The 19,537-nt window shown below is 39.8% G+C and overlaps 1 protein-coding gene across 1 annotated transcript in view; it reads right to left on the bottom strand.

Moving 5' to 3' along the window:
• Positions 1-1,242: 1,242 nt before the first annotated feature.
• Positions 1,243-19,537, bottom strand: part of AGMO (alkylglycerol monooxygenase) — a 270,471-nt gene continuing 252,176 nt past the window's right edge. The window contains exon 13 of the mRNA XM_084621348.1: positions 1,243-3,443. Within this exon, the coding sequence (XP_084477474.1) occupies positions 3,363-3,443 (81 nt within the window). The 3' untranslated portion in view covers positions 1,243-3,362. The remainder of the gene's footprint in view (positions 3,444-19,537) is intronic.

Below are 19,537 nucleotides of genomic sequence, written 5' to 3'. Positions count from 1 at the left end.
TTGTCCACCAGAATGACTTATCTCCTAGACAGAAGGAAAAGAAATAATAGCAGGGGGAGCCCAAAGCGACTCTGCATGCAGAACATTTGAGTTGTCGGGGACATGAGGTGGTGGCATTTTATGAAAAAGAGTTACCCATAAAAATTCTATAAGGTCTGCAATAGTATTTTTCTCACTAGATGTCCTCCTAGAATTCATCTGATATCAGCTGTTTCCAGACAACTGTTCAAATAAAAAGCATATGGAGAATGCCAAGAAAAGGAGCAACGGGCCCTTTAAAAAAGAAAAGCAGGGAGGTAGGGGAGAAAGAGAGAAGGAGAACCAAAATATAAGTGAGCACTGCTTGTTTCATCTATTAGCACAAGGCAGTGTTTGCAGTTAACAATTCAATTAATTTAATCAATTAATTCCGTTCAATTCACTGGCCCACACTGACTCTGAAGCCTCCTAGAAACAGAGACCTTATGACAAGGTGATCATTTCCCCTTATCTGACGGCTAACAAGGTATTATGTGACCATGGAAAGCTATTGTCTGCCTTGCTAATGTGTGAGAGTGGTTTTCCCTGGCTGGCTGATTCATTTTCAGCCTCTGAATGGGTCTTCTTCTGCTCAGTGCTATTAGTCCATAACTTAAGAAAATTCACTTGCAAATGTGTATACTGAAATTAAAGAGTAATAAAAGAATATTGAAATGTTTCCAAATAACTACAGCGCACTGCAATTTAAAGAGGAATGGGAGAACGTAGACATCTAATAATTTGACCTCAACTCTCAAACTCAGGGTTATATAGGAAGTAGGGGCCCAATTCTGGTGATTTAGAGCCGGCAGCCCTACAGCAACCACACCTCAAAGACTCCAGTATTTGGACATGCTCTGAGAATGGCTGCAAGTTGGAAGGGGTGATGTAGGCAATGGCTGGAGTATTTTGCATAAAATCACCTCTGCCCCTCCACGTAGGATGAGTTATCCAGGAGGCACAGCACAGAATCCAGCCCTGGTATTCCATCATAAATTACTTCACCTTTTTATATTTCTGACTTCCTTTTCTTTGCATTACTGAATTTATTTTTGGATACTCCCTGTGAATTCTGAAGATTTTCATGTTAAATGTGAAATAATTTGACAGTCCAAAGTCTTAACCTATGCTTACTTTAGACATCATGTTCTTTTCACTACAACATATAAATAAATGACACTGGTTATGGTAATTTTAAAATTAATTTAATAAATTATAATCAGATTAAAATAGTCATTTGGCTATTTCAATATTACACATATCAAATACAAATTTCTAGTGCACACAATGCATTCAGAAACATGGGAACTTGAAGATCGGCTGCAACCAACATTATAGGAACCTGCGGAGTTTTAGCTCAATCAGCCATTTTTTCCTTTCCTTCTGGAGATACCCCAGTGAGATTATTCTGTTTATGGAGCTTTCAAAGATTGCTACTGATGGGTGAATACATTTCAATGTAAAATGTGTGACATTTAGCAATAATATAGCACACTCATCTCCATGGTACCTACCCACATCATTTAAATCAAACTCGCAACACTCTTGTGAGGTAGGTACTTTTATCTCCATTTCAAAGATGGGAAAACTGAGGCACAGAGTGAATAAGTTACATGGTCAAGGTCACAAACTGGGAATAAAACCTAGATTTGTTGGCTACTATGCCTGTGTTTTAACTACTAGATCACATTTCCACAATCTGAGTTAGAAATATTTGATTTCATTTATCTAATCTCTTAATCAGAGATTAGAATTCTACCAATGTATGAGTAAATTTATGTTTAAGGATTTAAACTCAATACTTTAAATCTGAATACTTCTAACATTCCCAAGGAACAATTTGTTCATCTTTTAGAAAAGGGTCTGAATCAAAACCCTGGATCCAAACATTCCCACACTTTATGAAAGGTCTTAGACTCATCTCAATTCAAACTGACACCTGTTTTCCCAATTAAACATATTTTAGGGATTCAGCATAGCCCCAGGTGATAGGCACAAGCAATTTGTCTTTCTAGTTGACTGAACATTTTGGGTAAAAAATAGGCCTGATGCTCAACTCCACTGAAAATCAAACCCATTTTATTTAAATATAGAGTTAGGTGGCCAGGTGGAGGCATCCAACTTGTAAATGCTGGCATCAATTCTCTGCTACAGCTAAAGTCTAAAACTGTGGGTTGACTAAAACCAGGATATTTATGCACATCTGAGCTCTCTATTACTACATCTTAGTACTGTAGAGAAAAATGAAAAAACAAAAAACCAATACAACTACATTTTAATCCAGGTATTTAGGTTGCCGTTTGAAGTTTGCACGGCAACCTAAAGTTTTTTAGCTTCTTGATTTTGAGTATTTTCTTTTTTTAGTCTTGGAACAACTAAAAGTTGGAAAAGCATAAGGAAAGAAGAACAACCCATCTCCTCTGTTTTTGCTAATCTTGCTTTTCGGAGCCTCCCCCCATTTTCCTATATCACTAGAAATAATTAAAATAGCACCTCACACAGAACAATAGATCCATCTCCCTTAGGATCACTTTGATATGTGTGTGTCTGGGGGTGGGGGTCAGGGCAACTAGAAATTAACAACCTGATCCTGCAAATGCTTTGTGACAGGAGTTACTTTAGTCAATGGAACAACTCGCTTGTGTCAGTATTGGTGAGATCAGTCCTAAAGTTGTTGGTAAATGTGGGTGTACTCCTTAAACAAATTAACCTAAGCTGCAAGCCTGCATTATACAACACATATGATATATCATCTAGTTAATTGAAAACATTTCAATTAATACAAATCAGTTATTGTATCATGTTGTTTTAAATCATTTTCCTGTCTCAATTACTCATCCTTATGTAGTTGTATGTTATGAACACACAATTGGGCATGGCGCTGAGATTCTACTGTAATTCAATCATTATGGAAAAATTTACATTCACATTCTTTTAGATTTAGTCTCTATGGAGACTACCAGGTTGCAACAAATATGATTTTAATTATTGCTATTGTGAAGAATGCTTTCCACATATGGTTACATACTAATAAAGTGATTGAAAAATGCTATTATTTTTACATGCTTTTTAAGAATATTCTGATCCCTTGAATGTAAAAAAAAAGTGCTGTGAAAGCACAAGAAAATAATATAGGGACCTTAAATTTAACTTGGGTAGGCAGGAGAATCAATATTTAAAAGATCAAATAAAACCACATGACCATTTTTAATACATCTTTCAAACCTTCATAAAACATCATGATTCCTACCTAGCCTATGTGAAATGCTTGCATTTCAGAAAGAGGCACCGTCAACTTATTTCAAGCAACTTTGAAGCATATTCCCAAGGGCTCTTTCCATAATTCACTGATGTTTTGCTGTATTGGAGATCAGTTTCTTCATAATTTGTACTCCCCAGAATGCAATGCAGAGTGAAAATAAAACCTACAAAATAAAGAACAGAGTGAAAAACATTAGAGAAGCTTTCTTAATTAAAAATTATATAGTAATTATGGTAAATGGATAAAAAGCAGAACTCTCCCAAGAGACACATCAATATAAGAATTCCAGGCATATTGTTAAATTATGAAGAATAGATGTTGGAGTCTACAGGCTTTAGGAATTTAACGGAAAGAGTTTCTCCCCTTCTCATAGTTTGCACTTCCTTGACATTTTACTAAACTTCTTTCAGTCCCTACCACTGAAAGAACACATCTATCCCTGGAAGATCCATTAAATATAGAAGTATTTTATTTAGAGAAGAAACATATTTAAGCAATAATGACTGAGGAACAGGGCATTTCTAGGGGATTAATGACCGGCTGGTAGACGATGATCACCTGAAGTACAGCCACGGGCCATTAAGCCCCAGGAAATGTCCTCAGCTGAGATTGTTATTACTATTATAAGTTGGAAAAAAAATCATGGGTGTATTTTTTAAATGGGGTAATGCAGTTCCTTCTCCTTCTCTTTTTTTAAATTAAACTCTTTATTGTGAGTTTGTTAAAGAATGCAATGTATGCTGGTGGGGGGCTATTTCAAATTATAGCTGTTATATCCAGAATGACAAATCACACTCTGCAGAATTAGTTTGGCTTCAGAGTTCTACAAAAAATATTGATTCAATGCCTACTAAATTCAGGGTTGCTAATATTAAATGCAAAGTACTGCATTCATGAAACTATAAGGCTGCGCCAGTGGGAAAAAAACGCAGAGAATATAAATGGGCCACATCCAACCTTGCATCACAACAGTTCTGTGCTGCTCCACTGCCACAAAGCTGACCTAAAGCCAGCTGAGCCAACCACAGGAGGAACTGAGCAGAAGCCCACTGCGTGGTCATAGACTTTAATTTTCTCTGGATCCTCCAGTACATTCTGTGCAACAGAGCCTGAGAAATTTGAACAGATTGTGTGATCTAGTGATTACACTAAAATAACACGAGAAAGTTTGGGGAGATTAAAGGGTGTGGACAGCAGGACAGAGCGTAAATGTACCCGACTGCTACCTTTGAACACATTTTGGAAAATGCACACTTCCTAAACTGCTCAGGCATGCATAGTGTGCCTCCCACGTAGTGCCTACCTTGCAGCTTACTGACATTTTCTGCTGTATAAACTCAATATATACTTTTCAGACTAATCACCTGGAAATTGCCATTCCCTGTCCAGACTCTTTATTCCTTGCCCCTCACTAAAAATTATTTACATGTCAATTTTCAAAGTAAACTAGACTATAACAAAAATGGTTGGAAAAAAAAAAAAGCATGGTTAGTTTTTTGTTTTTTTTTAAACAGTGGGAAAGCACTTTTTTCCCCCTCTCCCAGAAGAGCTGACAGTTTCACCCTCAGACTTAAATAAAAAAATGTACTGTGGTCAGCAATCGTGCATGGAACATTTTAGCCCAAAACATACATTTTTCAGAATGCTGTAGCCAGTGAAAACAGATTTATAATGGAAACTGTTTTACAATCTTAATTTTAGCAGTTGCTACCAGTGACTGCAGTAGTATTATTACCCAGATAACTATGAAATCAAACTTCATATCTGTTATTTATACTGATGGAAGGGGAGCACACTATTTCAAACACATCCATATTTTCATTAGGTTCTTTTCATACAAACTCTCTCATTTAAATTGTCCACATTAGTCTAAATAGAACTATTCATACAGATAAGGACATTGACAAGGGCATTGCAAATTTGGGCTCTTAGTAGACATGAAATCTTGGGATGCTCCTGTTAAATCTCAATGCAGGATTAGGGCTTAAATTTGCAAGATTGTAAACTGTTCTAAAATTCTTAGCGGAAGTCAAGTTTCCCTTTTTGTACTATAAGTTTGTTGCTGACAACTGATGCTTTAAATAGCCCATCATATTGCTTCTGGTTTACACTGATGAATGAGGAAAACTTATTTAACATAAATAGATGTGGTTTGCATGGCAGCTGAATCAGAACAATAGTAACAAAAATAAAAAATAAAAACCCAGTATATATTATGTCTCTCCAAGACCTCTTACCAGAACGGTTTTAAAACCACAGTCCCATATGCAGCAATGTTTCTGATATGCATTTCCAGGATTAGTTAGCATTAATTATGTTTTTGCAGGGATCCAGTCAATCTATAAAAGGTGGAGTTTGGGTTTTTTGGGTGGGATAACTGTAGTCTCATATCCTCCATAGGGTTTTTATTTCCTTTTTAGCATTTGATCACACTGGTGCTGCATAGTCTGTGTCTGAAGATGTGCATCATACTTGTTTTACAATTGCTAGATCGTATACTATTTCGTTCTGGATTAGGTCTATGTCTAGAATCACAGCATATGCTCTCAGTAAATATTTCATTGCTTAGTGCTAAAATAATCTTCACTGCACCTGCACAGGTAGGTTTGGTATGATACTAATGCCCTATCCACATTAGGCGATTGACTTGATGCGGAAGACAGTTATCAGCATTAGGTTCCCCTTGAGCTGGTGCTGGCAATGGTTTAACAGCTGCAGTAGACAAGATAAAAGTTTTCGAAAAGTCATTAAAGAAAGAGTCCTTGAGATTTGCTTCTAACGGGTCTCAAAAATGCTTTCTGCCAAGATGTTGAAAATGGCTTTGTTCTGTCTACACTAGTAATGAAGCCATTGTTAGCATCTTTTTCAAGGGGGCCAGTTGCTGATAAACATGAGTGTAAACTTTCGAATAAACACTTAAGTGGTGGTACAACAGTGTTCCACATTGATAAGATAGTGTTTGGGCACAGCACTCCAGATTCCTCAAATACATGAGCTTATTGGTTGTGATACTAGCACTGAACACTAGTTTTACAGTGATCTTCCTGCTTTTACATATAAATCAGTTGGAGGGGGCAGAGTTAGCTAGAAGAGAGAAAAGAGATGCATCTAGGCAGGAGACCTACTGCAGCTCTGCTGGAAGTCAGGATTTGGAAAGAATGGGCATAGGTCTGCGCTTCCTGTGTGCTCTTTTGGGGCTGGGCAGCAACAGGGCAGCAGAAAAGCAACTAGTAGTACTAGTAGATCAGCAACAATGCAGATCGAGCAGCCATTTCCCATGTGGAGGTGGAGTGTAGAGGCCTCAGACACTGCTGTGACTAAAAAGCTATAATAGTGCCTGTAGACCAACTGGGGGAGGAGGAGGGGAATTCCTTCCACCCTAACTCTTCATCTCCCCAATGCCCAGTCCGATTTCTCAGGCTGTGTGCTGGCTACGGGGTTTGGAAGTGTATGGGGTGGGAAAGGAAGTAGAAGTTTCTTTTGCCTTTTTTTTTTTTTTGGGTAGACCATGCATTCAGTTTAAAGTGGCACTTTGATTTGTATTAAAGTTGTATTTCCCCATGCAATTCTTAGAAAGACAGTATAACTCATACAGACTGGGCATTTCTAGAGCATGGGGGTTGATTAGCATAGCGCTAAGTACCTTCAGTACCCACTGATTTCAATGAGAACTAAGGCAGCTCACAGGAATACTTGGCGCCCTGAAGAGCTGAGACTTGGGCTTAAGTAATTTGTTGACTCAGGCCTTGTCTACACTATGGGCGCAACAGTGGCACAGCTATGCCACTGTAATTATGCTGCTGTGGTGCCGTAGTGTAGAGGTTCCCTACAGCAATGGAAAGGGTTTTTCTGTCGCTGTAGGTAATCCATCTCCCTACACAGTGGGAGCTTGGTCGATTCCTCCATTGAGCTAGCCGTGTCTACATGGAGGGTTAGGTTGACCTAGCTACAGTACATGGGTGTGATTTTTTTCACACCCTGAGCGACATAGTTATGTCAATCTAAATATTAAATGTAGACCAGGCCTTTCTCTTCCTTTTGCTAACTAGTTAGGTCCTGCTTAAATCACTTCTCAACACTCCAAGCCGTTCATAATATAGCAATAAGCATTGATAGCATGTGCACTAGCAGGCTCTTAGTGCATGCCTTGGATGTGTTGTGATGCACAAGGTTGAAAGCTATATCTCTTCAACCAACTGAGATGATCACCAGTAGTTTACTCCTGGAGTGGCTTCTTGCTATAGAGCATAGCTCATTAGCTTTACATTTAATTCCTAACAAGTGATGAAAAAGTAAGAGGAAAATGCTATGTAGACCTTTTCTCAACTATGTTGGAGTGCTTTAAACTCTCCTTGTTTACTAAAGAGTCCTACAGTAGCCTCAAAAGGCCGCAGCTAAGATCTGAACCTCTTGTGCTAGCCACTGTACACATAGCCCTGCAGAGTTCCTGTGCCTGAAAGAGCACAGGAAATGTTAGTATGCCCATTTTACAGAGGCAGGACTGGGAGACTACGTGACTCACCCTCATTCCAGACTCACCCCAGGTCTGTGGCAGAGCTGGCAACTGAATCTGTATCTCCTGCATGTCAAGCCAGTGCTTCAAATACAAGGCTACTGTGCCTCTCAAAAGAGTCTCTAGATACAAAATCGAGGTTAGGATGTTTTTGCATGAACACAATCCCCACTTAAAGTCTGCCAAAGATATCTACCAATTTGGAATGAAGAAAACTCAAAGTCAAAAACAAGAGGAAACAGGCTACCTTGCATAATGACTTAGCCACTCCCAGTCTCTATTTAAGCCTAAATTAATAGTATCCAATTTGCAAATGAATTCCCCTCTGCCATGTACATTGGTCAAACTGGACAGTCTCTACGTAAAAGAATAAATGGACACAAATCAGATGTCAAGAATTATAACATTCATAAACCAGTCGGAGAACACTTCAATCTCTCTGGTCACGCAATCACAGACATGAAGGTCGCTATCTTAAAACAAAAAAACTTCAAATCCAGACTCCAGCGAGAAACTGCTGAATTGGAATTCATTTGCAAATTGGATACTATTAATTTAGGCTTAAATAGAGACTGGGAGTGGCTAAGTCATTATGCAAGGTAGCCGGTTTCCTCTTGTTTTTTCCTACCCCCCCCAGATGTTCTGGTTTAACTTGGATTTAAACTTGAAGAGTGGTCAGTTTGGATGAGCTATTACCAGCAGGAGAGTGAGTTTGTGTGTGTATGGGGGTGGGGGGGATGTGAGAAAACCTGGATTTGTGCAGGAAATAGCCCAACTTGATTGTCATGCACATTGTGTAAAGAGTTGTCACTTTGGATGGGCTATCACCAGCAGGAGAGTGAATTTGTGTGGGGGGGTGGAGGGTAAGAAAACCTGGATTTGTGCTGGAAATGGCCCACCTGATGATCACTTTAGATAAGCTATTACCAGCAGGACAGTGGGGTGGGAGGAGGTATTGTTTCATATTCTCTGTGTATATTTAAAGTCTGCTGCAGTTTCCACGATATGCATCTGATGAAGTGAGCTGTAGCTCACGAAAGCTTATGCTCTAATAAATTGGTTAGTCTCTAAGGTGCCACAAGTACTCCTTTTCTTTTTGCGAATACAGACTAACACGGCTGTTACTCTGAAACCAGTATTATCATGGAATTTTTTTCTATCAGGCCTTGCTACTATCTTCTTTTCTAGAAAAACAGGGTGGAGCCCAACCTGTAACTTTAGACAGTACTCTATAACTCAGTTATATCACAAAGTTGTCTCATTTTATATTCATCTCATCTTTCTGAAGGTTTAATTCTGGTAAACAAACTAACCAGAGATCCTGCTCTGATTGTAGTCACTGGCAAAACTCCCACTGGACCAGCTTTGATCCCTTATTTTAACAGGCAGGTAAAAAGTGTACTGCAAAAATATACTCTGTGACCTTGCTAACGCACTGGAATGGTCTGTCTAAAATTTCCTGTCTATACAAGAGAAATATATATGATTTACTGTACCTTTACTGGAATGGTGTACTACCACAGTCTTTGCCCTGCCACAGTCCCTGATAGCCTGCTTTGTGAACCATGCCCTAACACCTGGTGGGTCCCATAGCATGACCAACTCCAAGCTTTCAAAAATGATGAGAAAGCTCCAAAAAATCAGGAGAGTAGTTTAAAAATCATGTTTATTCTTCATTCATTTTTTGGGGGTGTGTGTGTCATTTTATTCACCTTCTTGTTTTTGAACTGTTTACATTTTCCAGTTTGCCTCCATAGCCATGAGGGCTAGAAATTTATTTTTTTTAAATGAAAGTAGAGATTCTGATGTAGCCACATGACTCCCGGAGCTGAGGCTTTAAGAGAAAACACCAAACATCAAGAGGCTTGCAATAAAAATCACAAGAGTTGGCAAGAACATACATTTTTCACCTGCTGCCACTGGATCATCCTTTACTGGCACTAAATCCCTCGTGGGCAGAAAAGATCAGCAGCAGCAGCAGCAGATTCACTATTCACAAATTCATCTTACTGCCCTCAACTGACCTATTACTGCTTAGCAGATTCATCACATAGGATTGTTGGGAACATAAACTAGTTCATGCTCATTGAAGATGAAAAGTACTGAATGCGTGCTTTTAATATACTAACAAACCATTACTGGTAAGCAAGTCTGAGAAACGTATGGGGTTTCTATCTATGATCACAGCTCAGAAAAGGTAGCAAAGGCAGAATGTCATATCTCATTTCTGTTTTAAATCTTCTATTTTTCAGTTTCACTTAAAATTCTAAGATTAAGAAGCAACAGGAATGGATGACTGCCAGTAGTTCTCACAAATCTGACTTGATTTAAAATATTGTAAAATTAAAATATAAAGCTTTCATAGAAGCCAAGTAGGCAAAACCTTAAAATGTCTCCATGAGTAAACATACTGGTTTAATCTGCTGTACATTAACAGGCCAAGTGAGATTGAAAGTTTTATTAGAAGCTGTTCATTGCAGAAATGTAATACTTGAAATGGTCCCATTCCATTTTGACTACAAAGGCTGTGTAGTTTATTTTCTTAAATATTTTTACAGGAAATGCGCTCATTGAGATGTAACATGTCATTTACTTTTATGCCTGTCAGCAGCTGAAGAATAATTATATACACATCACTGCATCACTTATAACTCCAACACAAGAGAGAGGGTAAATCAGACACACCTGAGAAGAACTATGTCATTTCATAAAATATTAACAAAATTATGTATGAAGAGCAGTTTTTTCACCTTAAATGAAGACACGTGGAATTAATTTTAGTTTAGTCAATAGTTTATTGCAGAGTTTTGATCGTTAATCACGTTCAGAATTGTTTTTTTGCAATACTATATACAAGAAGTGCTGAACATGTACATTGCCAGGGACAGAGTTAGGGCTATTGGCCAGTAAGGTTTATGGGTTTAAAAAAGGTTTAGATACTATATTTCTTAATCATTCTTTTCTGGGGAATGAACTTTTATTGGAATGATGGGACAAATTCGCTTAAATGGATTGGCACCAAGGATGAACCCATCCATATACCTATTGTTGCAATGATCACATCATATAACTCATACAATGAAATGCCTTGCAGATAGCATACTCCAGTAAAATGACTGAACTTCTAAAATTACAGAATTCTGGATTGGGTTCTACTCTCCGAATACTTAATATTTATGAGCAACAGCTAAAGACCTAGGAGTAAATAAATCCCCTTGTTTCTCTTTCCAGCTAGTACAATATTTCCCTAATAATATATTAAGAAGAGGACCATTAGAAAAGAGAACGGTGTAACAGTGTTCAACCTCACAATGAAAGGTTGCAGTGTTAGCAATAATAATATTTATGTAAATGTATGGTCATTTCAGACTGGTGCCGTTGTGACAGTACATGAGATAGAAGCCCAAAGTAAAGCTAGTGAACAAGACCAAGAACTAGCTATTTGGAATGGTGTCTGTGTGGGAGATAAGGGGGAAAGGAGGGAGAATGATCCGATGCCTACAAAGCAAAAGATCTCTACTCACTTAATTACCCTGATGAGAAAAGTCCCAAAGTCCCTCAAGTCCCAAAACAAGGTTGTTCCTGGGGGAAAAGAGTTCCCAACCCCAGATAATTGCTCTGAGACATTAGATCTCTGACAGTAAAACTCTGCTGCATATGTCAAAGAGAAATGGTAGAAAAGAGCTGGCTACAGTGACTAAGACAAAATGTGACCTAGGGATAGAATGTGAAGAAAGGGATAAAGCAATTGAATGACAAATTGAAGGGAGTTTCAGCACAGTGAATGAGATTGAGGGAAACCAAGCCAGGAGAGAAGTTCATGTGAAACCATAATTGTCCTTAAATCCAAAAGGCCACAGGAAGAAGTTAAGCATTTCATTGAAAAAAGGAGATTAGTCAAAGTGGTCTACATTGCACAAAAAGCCTTTTGGACAGTTGAAGAGAAGAGAAATATACTAATATTCATTGATGCTCTAAAGGGAAAATTTTGCCATAGAAGATACACATCCACATTTTAGACAGACAAGACACATCCCAGCCTGAGGGCCAAACCCCTTGCAAGGCCAAGAACAGTAAATTGTGAGTATTTTTTAGTTCCAAGGCAGAGAAAATGTGTTTGGATTACTCCAGCCCTGCTGTTGGAAAAGCAGCTCCCTTTCTGGCTTTTGGTCTCTCTTTCTGTCCTACTCTCAGCATGTTGTTTGTTCTCATGTCCTGTCATGGCCCTTGTAATTCTCATTTGGGAAACTTCTCAAACCAGAAGTCACCTCTTCTTGATCACACCCTTGTTCTCAATATTGAGCATACTACATTCAGATGGGCAAAGCTACTAATGCTTCTTTTGATCAGCTGCTTTGCAACTGAGACCTGATCAACACTCAGAAATTAGATCACCTACCTACGTCGCTCAGGGCTGTGAAAAATTTTGTGCCAAAAGCACCTTAGTTAGGTTGACCTAACCCCTAGTGTAGATGCACCTAGGTCAACAATAGCATTCTTCCATTGACCTAGCTACTGCCTCAGAGAGGTGGATTAACTACATTGATGTAAAAACTCCTTCCATAGGTGTAGGAAATGTCCACACTACAAATGCTAGTGTTTATAGTGTAGACATAGTCTGAAAGGAAGTCCTCAACTCCAACAACTGGCCCCTGGGGTCAGCTTGTTCATGAGTCTGTCTAGAGAAATGAGAATGTTTACCCTAGACAACACCTCATAGTGATTATTTGTAGCCAGCCTTTGTGGGTGCTTTGGGCAAGGCTCTCTGGTGTCAATCCTCAGATGTATTTGGCACAGCTGAGATGGGGAGACAAAACTGGCTCTAATCCATCTTTTCTCTTTCCCCTGGGGATGGACAAGGCTGAACCAGCCCCTGTCAAAAGTTAGAGCAGCTACAGTGTGTTTCAGCCCCACCCTTGTCATGCCTCTGACATGTACTCTACACCAGTAAGAAGGGAGTGGGTGGTGAGCAGACAGCTATCTACCACCCCCAGATTATGCCAGGCAAGAGAATCCCCTTCAAGTGGTACTCTGGGAGTTGACAGACCTAGGTTCAATTTTCTGTTCTGCCATGGACTTTCTGTGTGACCTTGGGCAAGTCACTTATATTACGTCTATGCGTTGAGCTTTGAGCTGGGGGTGTATGTGTGATTCCCAGCTCCCATAGCCATACCTTCCCTACCTCTCATTAAACTAGCTTGCTAAAAATAGTAGGTTTGCTGTGGTAGTCTGAGCCGTGGCATGCGGTAGCCCAGCTAGCTACACTGAGTACATACTCAGAGGGTACAGATGGGTTTGTGCTCCAGGTGGCTAGCCTGCACCACTGCTGCTCATGCTAACGTGGCTAAATTTCTATTGTTTGCATGCTAGTTTGATGAGAGTGACTATGTCTACTCGAGCTGGGAATCACATCCTCTGCTCAAGTGTAAACATAGCCTTAATCTCTCTCTGCCTCAGTTCCTGATCTGTAGAATGGGGATAGCAGCATTTCCTTACTTCACGGAGGTGTTGTTGTGAGGATAAATACATTGAAGATGGTAAGGTGCTCAGATACTACAGTAATGGATAGCATCGATGTACCTAAGATAGATAGATCTGGCTCTCTACATTTAACCCATTCTATGAGGAGCTTCATATAAATAATTTCTAACCAGCTTTTCATTATCAATTTTCCCATACCAGTATATTATAATACAGTTTCTAATTACATGATCAATGAGTCACATCCTTACCAGCAAGCTGATCTTATGTATTCCTTACCTTATTCCAGCCATTTAAGAATACCACTCTCATGTATCTGTACTACACCATGCAAGACCTAAGAATGGTGTGAGAATCTGTTGGTATCTCATGATTAATTTTGAGTTTAAAAAAGTTACACACCACTATATCATTAATGATCGTAGAGAAGCTTAAAAAAATCCAGGTTCTATTTTTGGAGAAATATATCATCTTTCCTATTGCAAGATTTTTTTCTAAATTGAATCCTAGATTTGAAAGGACACTATATCTGGAATATTCTTATGCCTTGGAAAGGTTACTTGGTATTGTTTTATTTGTATGTCAAAGGGATGCTTGAAGTCTCAACAATTGTTAACCTCTCCCATGGTGTGCTAGTAAGAGGTCAGAGGCTCACATGTGGCTTGCAGCTTGGAGAATTTCTCTCAGCATTCTGCCAGGGATGGGACTGCCCAAATGGTTTGTCTCATAAGTTCTAAGCCATAAACTGCATCCTACTTGGCTAGCCATGCCAAAAGAGGACCCAAGGGTATCCAGAGTCTTGGCTGATGGGAAAAAATGAGTGCTTCCTATGGAAGCCACAGCTGTTTTCCTGAGAGAGAGCACAGATGCCTGAATTTTTCCCTACTTTCCGTTTTTGACTACCTGTTCTGGCGGCAGTTCCAACAAAGGGGGAGGAAAGCAGCAGGCATCCAGCTGTTTTAAGTATGCTTTGGCAACACGGGTACTGATTACATAAACATTGAAAACATTCAAAAGAATTTTTCCTGTCTTTCAACTATTAAAAAGAAAAAAGAAAAAAAAGTGTGAGCCTGCCCTAACACTCCCCATCTCAAGCAGAAATTTAATGACCAGGATAAAGCCCTTCATTATGAAAGCTGAGGTTATTCCAAGAAAAATGATAGTACATATTACTGGAAAAGATCTTGAACTTATAAAGAAACAGTTTACATATATATCTTATCCACTTTGCATAGAGAAGATTAGTTTCTTATGTTAAATTGCAGGATGAAGGTCAAAATGTGCATTTGAATTTGAAATGTTGAGCCTTTATTCCTAATCTAGCTCACTGAAGACAATGAAGGCACACTGATAGATACACCAACTATGAATCTGGCCCATTATATTTTACAGCACTAGCTACATCATTGATTTCAATGGAGTTACACCAGCTATGAATTTGGCGGTTATATTTTACTGCACTTACTTGGTTATTATTCTCATTTATTTATTAAGAGATGAGAATCGGATGAGAGCTGTACAAGACACGAATATCAGCAGAATCCCTGATCTGGACAATTTACAATGTTATGAAGTAATCTTATTCTAACTTTCCTCCACACACTTTTAATGCCCCCCTCCCCAAATAGTGTTATTTGACATCTAAAGCATTTTCAAGATTGGGTTTAATTAAACAAATTTAAGCAATTTGATAATTCATGAAAGGTCAGCCAAGATCTGACTGCTTATAGTTATAGCTGATATGCATATAGCAGGATAGAATGTGAATAATGAAAATGAATTGATTTCAGATTGGTATATCAATTTGTGAACCAACAGAGATCACCCTAGCTGAAAAGACATATGCTGTAGGGCAACATTTGAGAAAAGCAGGACTCTAGCACGCACTTAAGCTTGCAACTCACCTTAAAGATTTTTTAAAAACTGCTCCTCCACTGCACTGGCTAACAATTGCACCTGGCTGCCATCCTGAAATGTTTCCCCAGAGGTAAAATGGAGAAAACACCTATCTACCAACTTACAGGGCATACTGTGAGGGCTAGTTAATGCTTGAAAAATGCTCTGAGTACAAAAAGCTCCATGAAAGTGCTGAGTATTATCAGCACCATCAGAATGCACTGATCCAGGCCCTTCATGTGTAGTGCTTCCAGAAGAATTAATTGCAAAGCAAGATGATGTGATTCTGCACCAGCGGTGCAACAGAAAATGTAAAATAATATAAAACCAATTCCCCAGGGTAGGTCATCGGCAGCGAGGATCAAACAGAAGACCTTTTGCTCTTAATGCATGAGCTGCTACTGGCTGAGCTAAAAGACACCTCTCTATTAGTCAAAGCTGTAGCAGGCTCAGCAATCTCTATTTGGCCTAGCTATCACTAGAGGGGGACAGTGTGCCACACTGAGCAGTCATTGCTTACTGTAACAACACTGATTAATGAAAGGGATGTTTGATCTCAGCTCTCCCATTGCAGAGGCTGAAGCACTGGGGCCATAGGGAAGGGACCAAAAGATTCCTTTTCAAGGGAAGGGATTCCTCCTCCTCCTGAGGAGCTAAAATCTCATGGTGCTCCCTCCTGGGTATTGGATACTGTGAGACTGCTGGATAGTGTTGAAATGTGTCAAATATAAGCTAGACAAGGCACCCTCCAGGCAAGATGCCTCATGCTGTCTCCTTGGAGACCTGCAACTGGCTATTTAAACAGCCATGGAGCAGTTTGTAGGTTTCTTCCTTCCTTCCCCACAGCTCATCAAGACGTTTTGTTCAAATATGCTGTGCAATGAAACGCCTGCTACTGCCAACCATGACCAAGAGAGAGACACCTTCTCCACATCTGACTCCACAGCTGGAAAAGGATACCAGGGTACTTGCACTGAGAGCTTTGCTACCGCTTTCCCAAGCTGGTACCCAATCCCTAGAGCCTTGTCAAGACTCAGCTGCCAGAATCACAATTTTGATGACTTCCTTGCAGATGTCCTCTGGGAATCTGTCTGGATGGTCTACTCTGGGGGCTGTCCAGGGAAGTTTTCCAGCTATTGTGGTCATACCTAGAGTGGTCATTTCTAGACCACAAGGACAGCCAAATGTGAGGAACAGAACTGGGGCCAATTTGCCTCAACTGAGCTATGCAGCCTGGCACCACACCCTCAAAGATAGCAGAAACCAAGTAGATGAAGCACACGATTGCTACTGTCGGAATGGAACATCGGGAAAGGCTGCTGTCACTCAGGACAGAACCCTTATGGGTGAGTGATTCTGCGCTGGGAAGGGTACATTTTTTGCGAGGGAAAGGATGTAGGGATGGAGCTTGTAGTGATTTTAATTGAAATAGGCAAAGATCTAGAGGAGGCAAAGGGGCTGATCATGTTGCTGTTAGACCAATGGTAGGGAAGCAAGAGGTGACTGTGGTGTGTTAGTTTGGTGTTTCGTGTTTCTGCATTGTGAAAACAGAATGTGCTTAAATTAAGACCTAACATTTCATTTACACTAAGGCTCCTTTACACCACTCTCACAGTGTAAAGAGGCCTATGGCATAAGGCAGCCTAGTGTAAATGAGAATAAGGGCCCAAGTCTTTCTTCTTCAAGTTTAAATTAGCATGCCACAATTTTCATCTATAACCAGTATTCATTTATTAAGCTTCAAAATGGTTTTGCTGACATCTCATTAACAGGCATAGTATTATGTCTCTCTAGTTTCATTTATTTAAAAATATTCTCCAGTATTAATTCCTTTTATCTCCTAGCTGCCCTTCTACTAAATCTTATCAGATCAGTAAGTCTTTTAAAGCTACACTTATTTCAAAGTCTTTTCTGCAGTATCAGTGTGGGGACCTTCTGCAGTTATACATGTATGTCAGCCAAAGCATATTTTTAGAAGTTTTAGAACATTACTTTTTTTCCTGAAAGCCTGCATATTTAAATCTTGAAGCACAAAGAAAACTTGGAAAATGAGTTTTGTTGTGACAATCTGCTGAGGTTCCCAGAATTATGGAGTTTCTGTGTTACCCCTCTCAGCGTCAGCAAATGAGATTTTTGCTTCTGCTAAGATGTGTGTCTGCTCCTTGACACATCAGCTTGTCTGTTCTGCCAGCAAACTCTTTAGGACTCTTCCAGTCCAAACCTTGCCTTGCAAGTAACAAACAGTGAACGCCAACACCCAAGTTCCCCAAAGCATCACAGTGGTATCATGCATATCATCGACTTGGGGGGCAATAAGGATATACATCCATCTCTGACAAAAATAGTATATTTATAAAGTAGGGCCTGAAATTGTAGGCCTTACTGACATGAGGACCCACTGAAGTCTATGGAAGTACTGACCTAAAGGATACAGGATCAGACCCCAGCCACTTAAAAATGAAAAGGGTCCAACTATCTATTCTTGCTTCACTGTAGTCACAAATACATAGGAGTAAATATTGTGTCAGAAACCAAATGATGTCCAGATGGTAAAATGGCTTGACAGCAAGGTAATATTATATAAGACTTATATAGCAATAATAGGGGTAGCATAGCGATGAGATGATGATCAAACCTGAGAGAGAGTATTACAGTCAGCTCAGAGCATGACATCTGTGTTCTCTACTGATTGCTAAGGGAATTATTCTCAGTTATTGATGGACAAGAGTGGTTCATCTCTGAAGGGATTTGTTACAGATATTGTAAGGACTAGAGGAAAATCATTTTGGAATAAAGGACAGGCAGGATGGTTTGAAAAAATAGCATGGGACATATTTGTAAAACAGAAACAGCTTCCGTCTCACTTCACGAAGTAAGAAAAAATCACGAGGTTATAAATCTGAGAGGGGGATGTCATAGGTTACCATGATATATATGTAAATTCAGGAAGAACGGACGATGAAGATAAAGAAGTACCATAGAAAAGGCTGGGCACAAATGGTAGTTAATACATTGTTTTGGTTTATTAGTGAAAGTGATTTTTTTATTAGTTAAATGTACACATTAACTTGTACATGTTTTAAGAGATTATACACAAGATTTTGAGCTACAGCACTATGGATTTGAATTCTTCATTTTTTATGTCTTATTATGGGATTAATCATGATCCCACTGAAGTCAATGGGAGTCTTTCCTGCACTTCCCCAAGAAGGGAGGCTGTGACTGTGAGGCCCTTGCAAAGGGTGCAAAATTGAGCAGGAAGGATCTTGATAAGATGCTCCTCCCACAGAAGGAATAGTCACAGTCCCGTAATGAATTATACAAAATAATGATTTATTCTTGCACAGATATTTGGCATAGGCCTTTAAAGTTAACTGAAGTACTTCCTTTGGATCCAGTTGCCTTTGGATTAGGCCTCACCTGTGGATACAATGGTTGGTTGGTTCCTTCAAATGAAACAACCTGAAGACTCTCTGGGTACCTCGATTCAACTCTATAATGTTGGATGAATTACAAATTATATGTGTGTGTATATGTTTAGAGAGAGAAAGAAACTTCAAAACTAACAAGGATTTGTTTATTGTCTTTCATATGGCTAATCAAATCAGGTTTTCAAACAGTTCTAGATTGTGTAGAGGGACTGTCAGTTTGATCAGCAGGGCCAGTGGTCAGGGCCTACTGTCCCAATCTCTCTTTTCATCCTATGTGTCCAGGATCCCCAGACAGCTTTGTTGGCTTCCTTGTCAATAAAGACCTGGTTCAGTCTGTCACAGGGCTAGGTGTGGGGGAATCTGGGATGGGTAGGAGGTCCTGGCCCCTCCCTCTTCTCTGGGTCCCGGGCCAGTGTCCTGAAAGTATGACAGTGTGGGCTGGCCTACACTTGGCCAAGCTCATATTCGCCTTTCTTTAGGCCACTTCTTACCCCACCTGATGTCTCAGTTCGGGGAGTGGCTGCTGTTTGACTATAGTCCTTTTCTCCAAAACCCCAAAGTCTCAGGGCTGGTGTAGGCAACCCTCTAGTGCCACCACACATAATTCTCCCTATCTCTGGTGTAATGTCTCAAAGTGGGGTGGGGGAAACAGCTGGATCTCCTCGATAAAAGTTTCTTCTACTCAAGTCTCGGGGCATTGTGCCACCTGGAAATGGCTTCTCTCCTCCCTCCTTGCCCCGTGCCTGGAGCTGGGCAAGGTGACTGCTGGAGATGTCAGAATCATCCAGAAATTGGGTGTGGTGGGCACTCAGTGTGCTCATTAACAATTTGAAGCTACTTTGGTGATTTCCACTGTGGGCAAAAGAGCCCGGCAGGACATACCCAGAGTTACTCTCCAAGAGTGTAACTAATAGGAACTCAAGAGGAGGCTGAGAC

Source organism: Lepidochelys olivacea (genome assembly GCF_965140295.1).
Source record: "Lepidochelys olivacea isolate rLepOli2 genome assembly, chromosome: 2".
Taxonomy (NCBI): Eukaryota; Metazoa; Chordata; order Testudines; family Cheloniidae; genus Lepidochelys; species Lepidochelys olivacea.
Note: the sequence above shows the minus strand (reverse complement) of the source record. Positions and strands in the feature narration are given on the sequence as shown.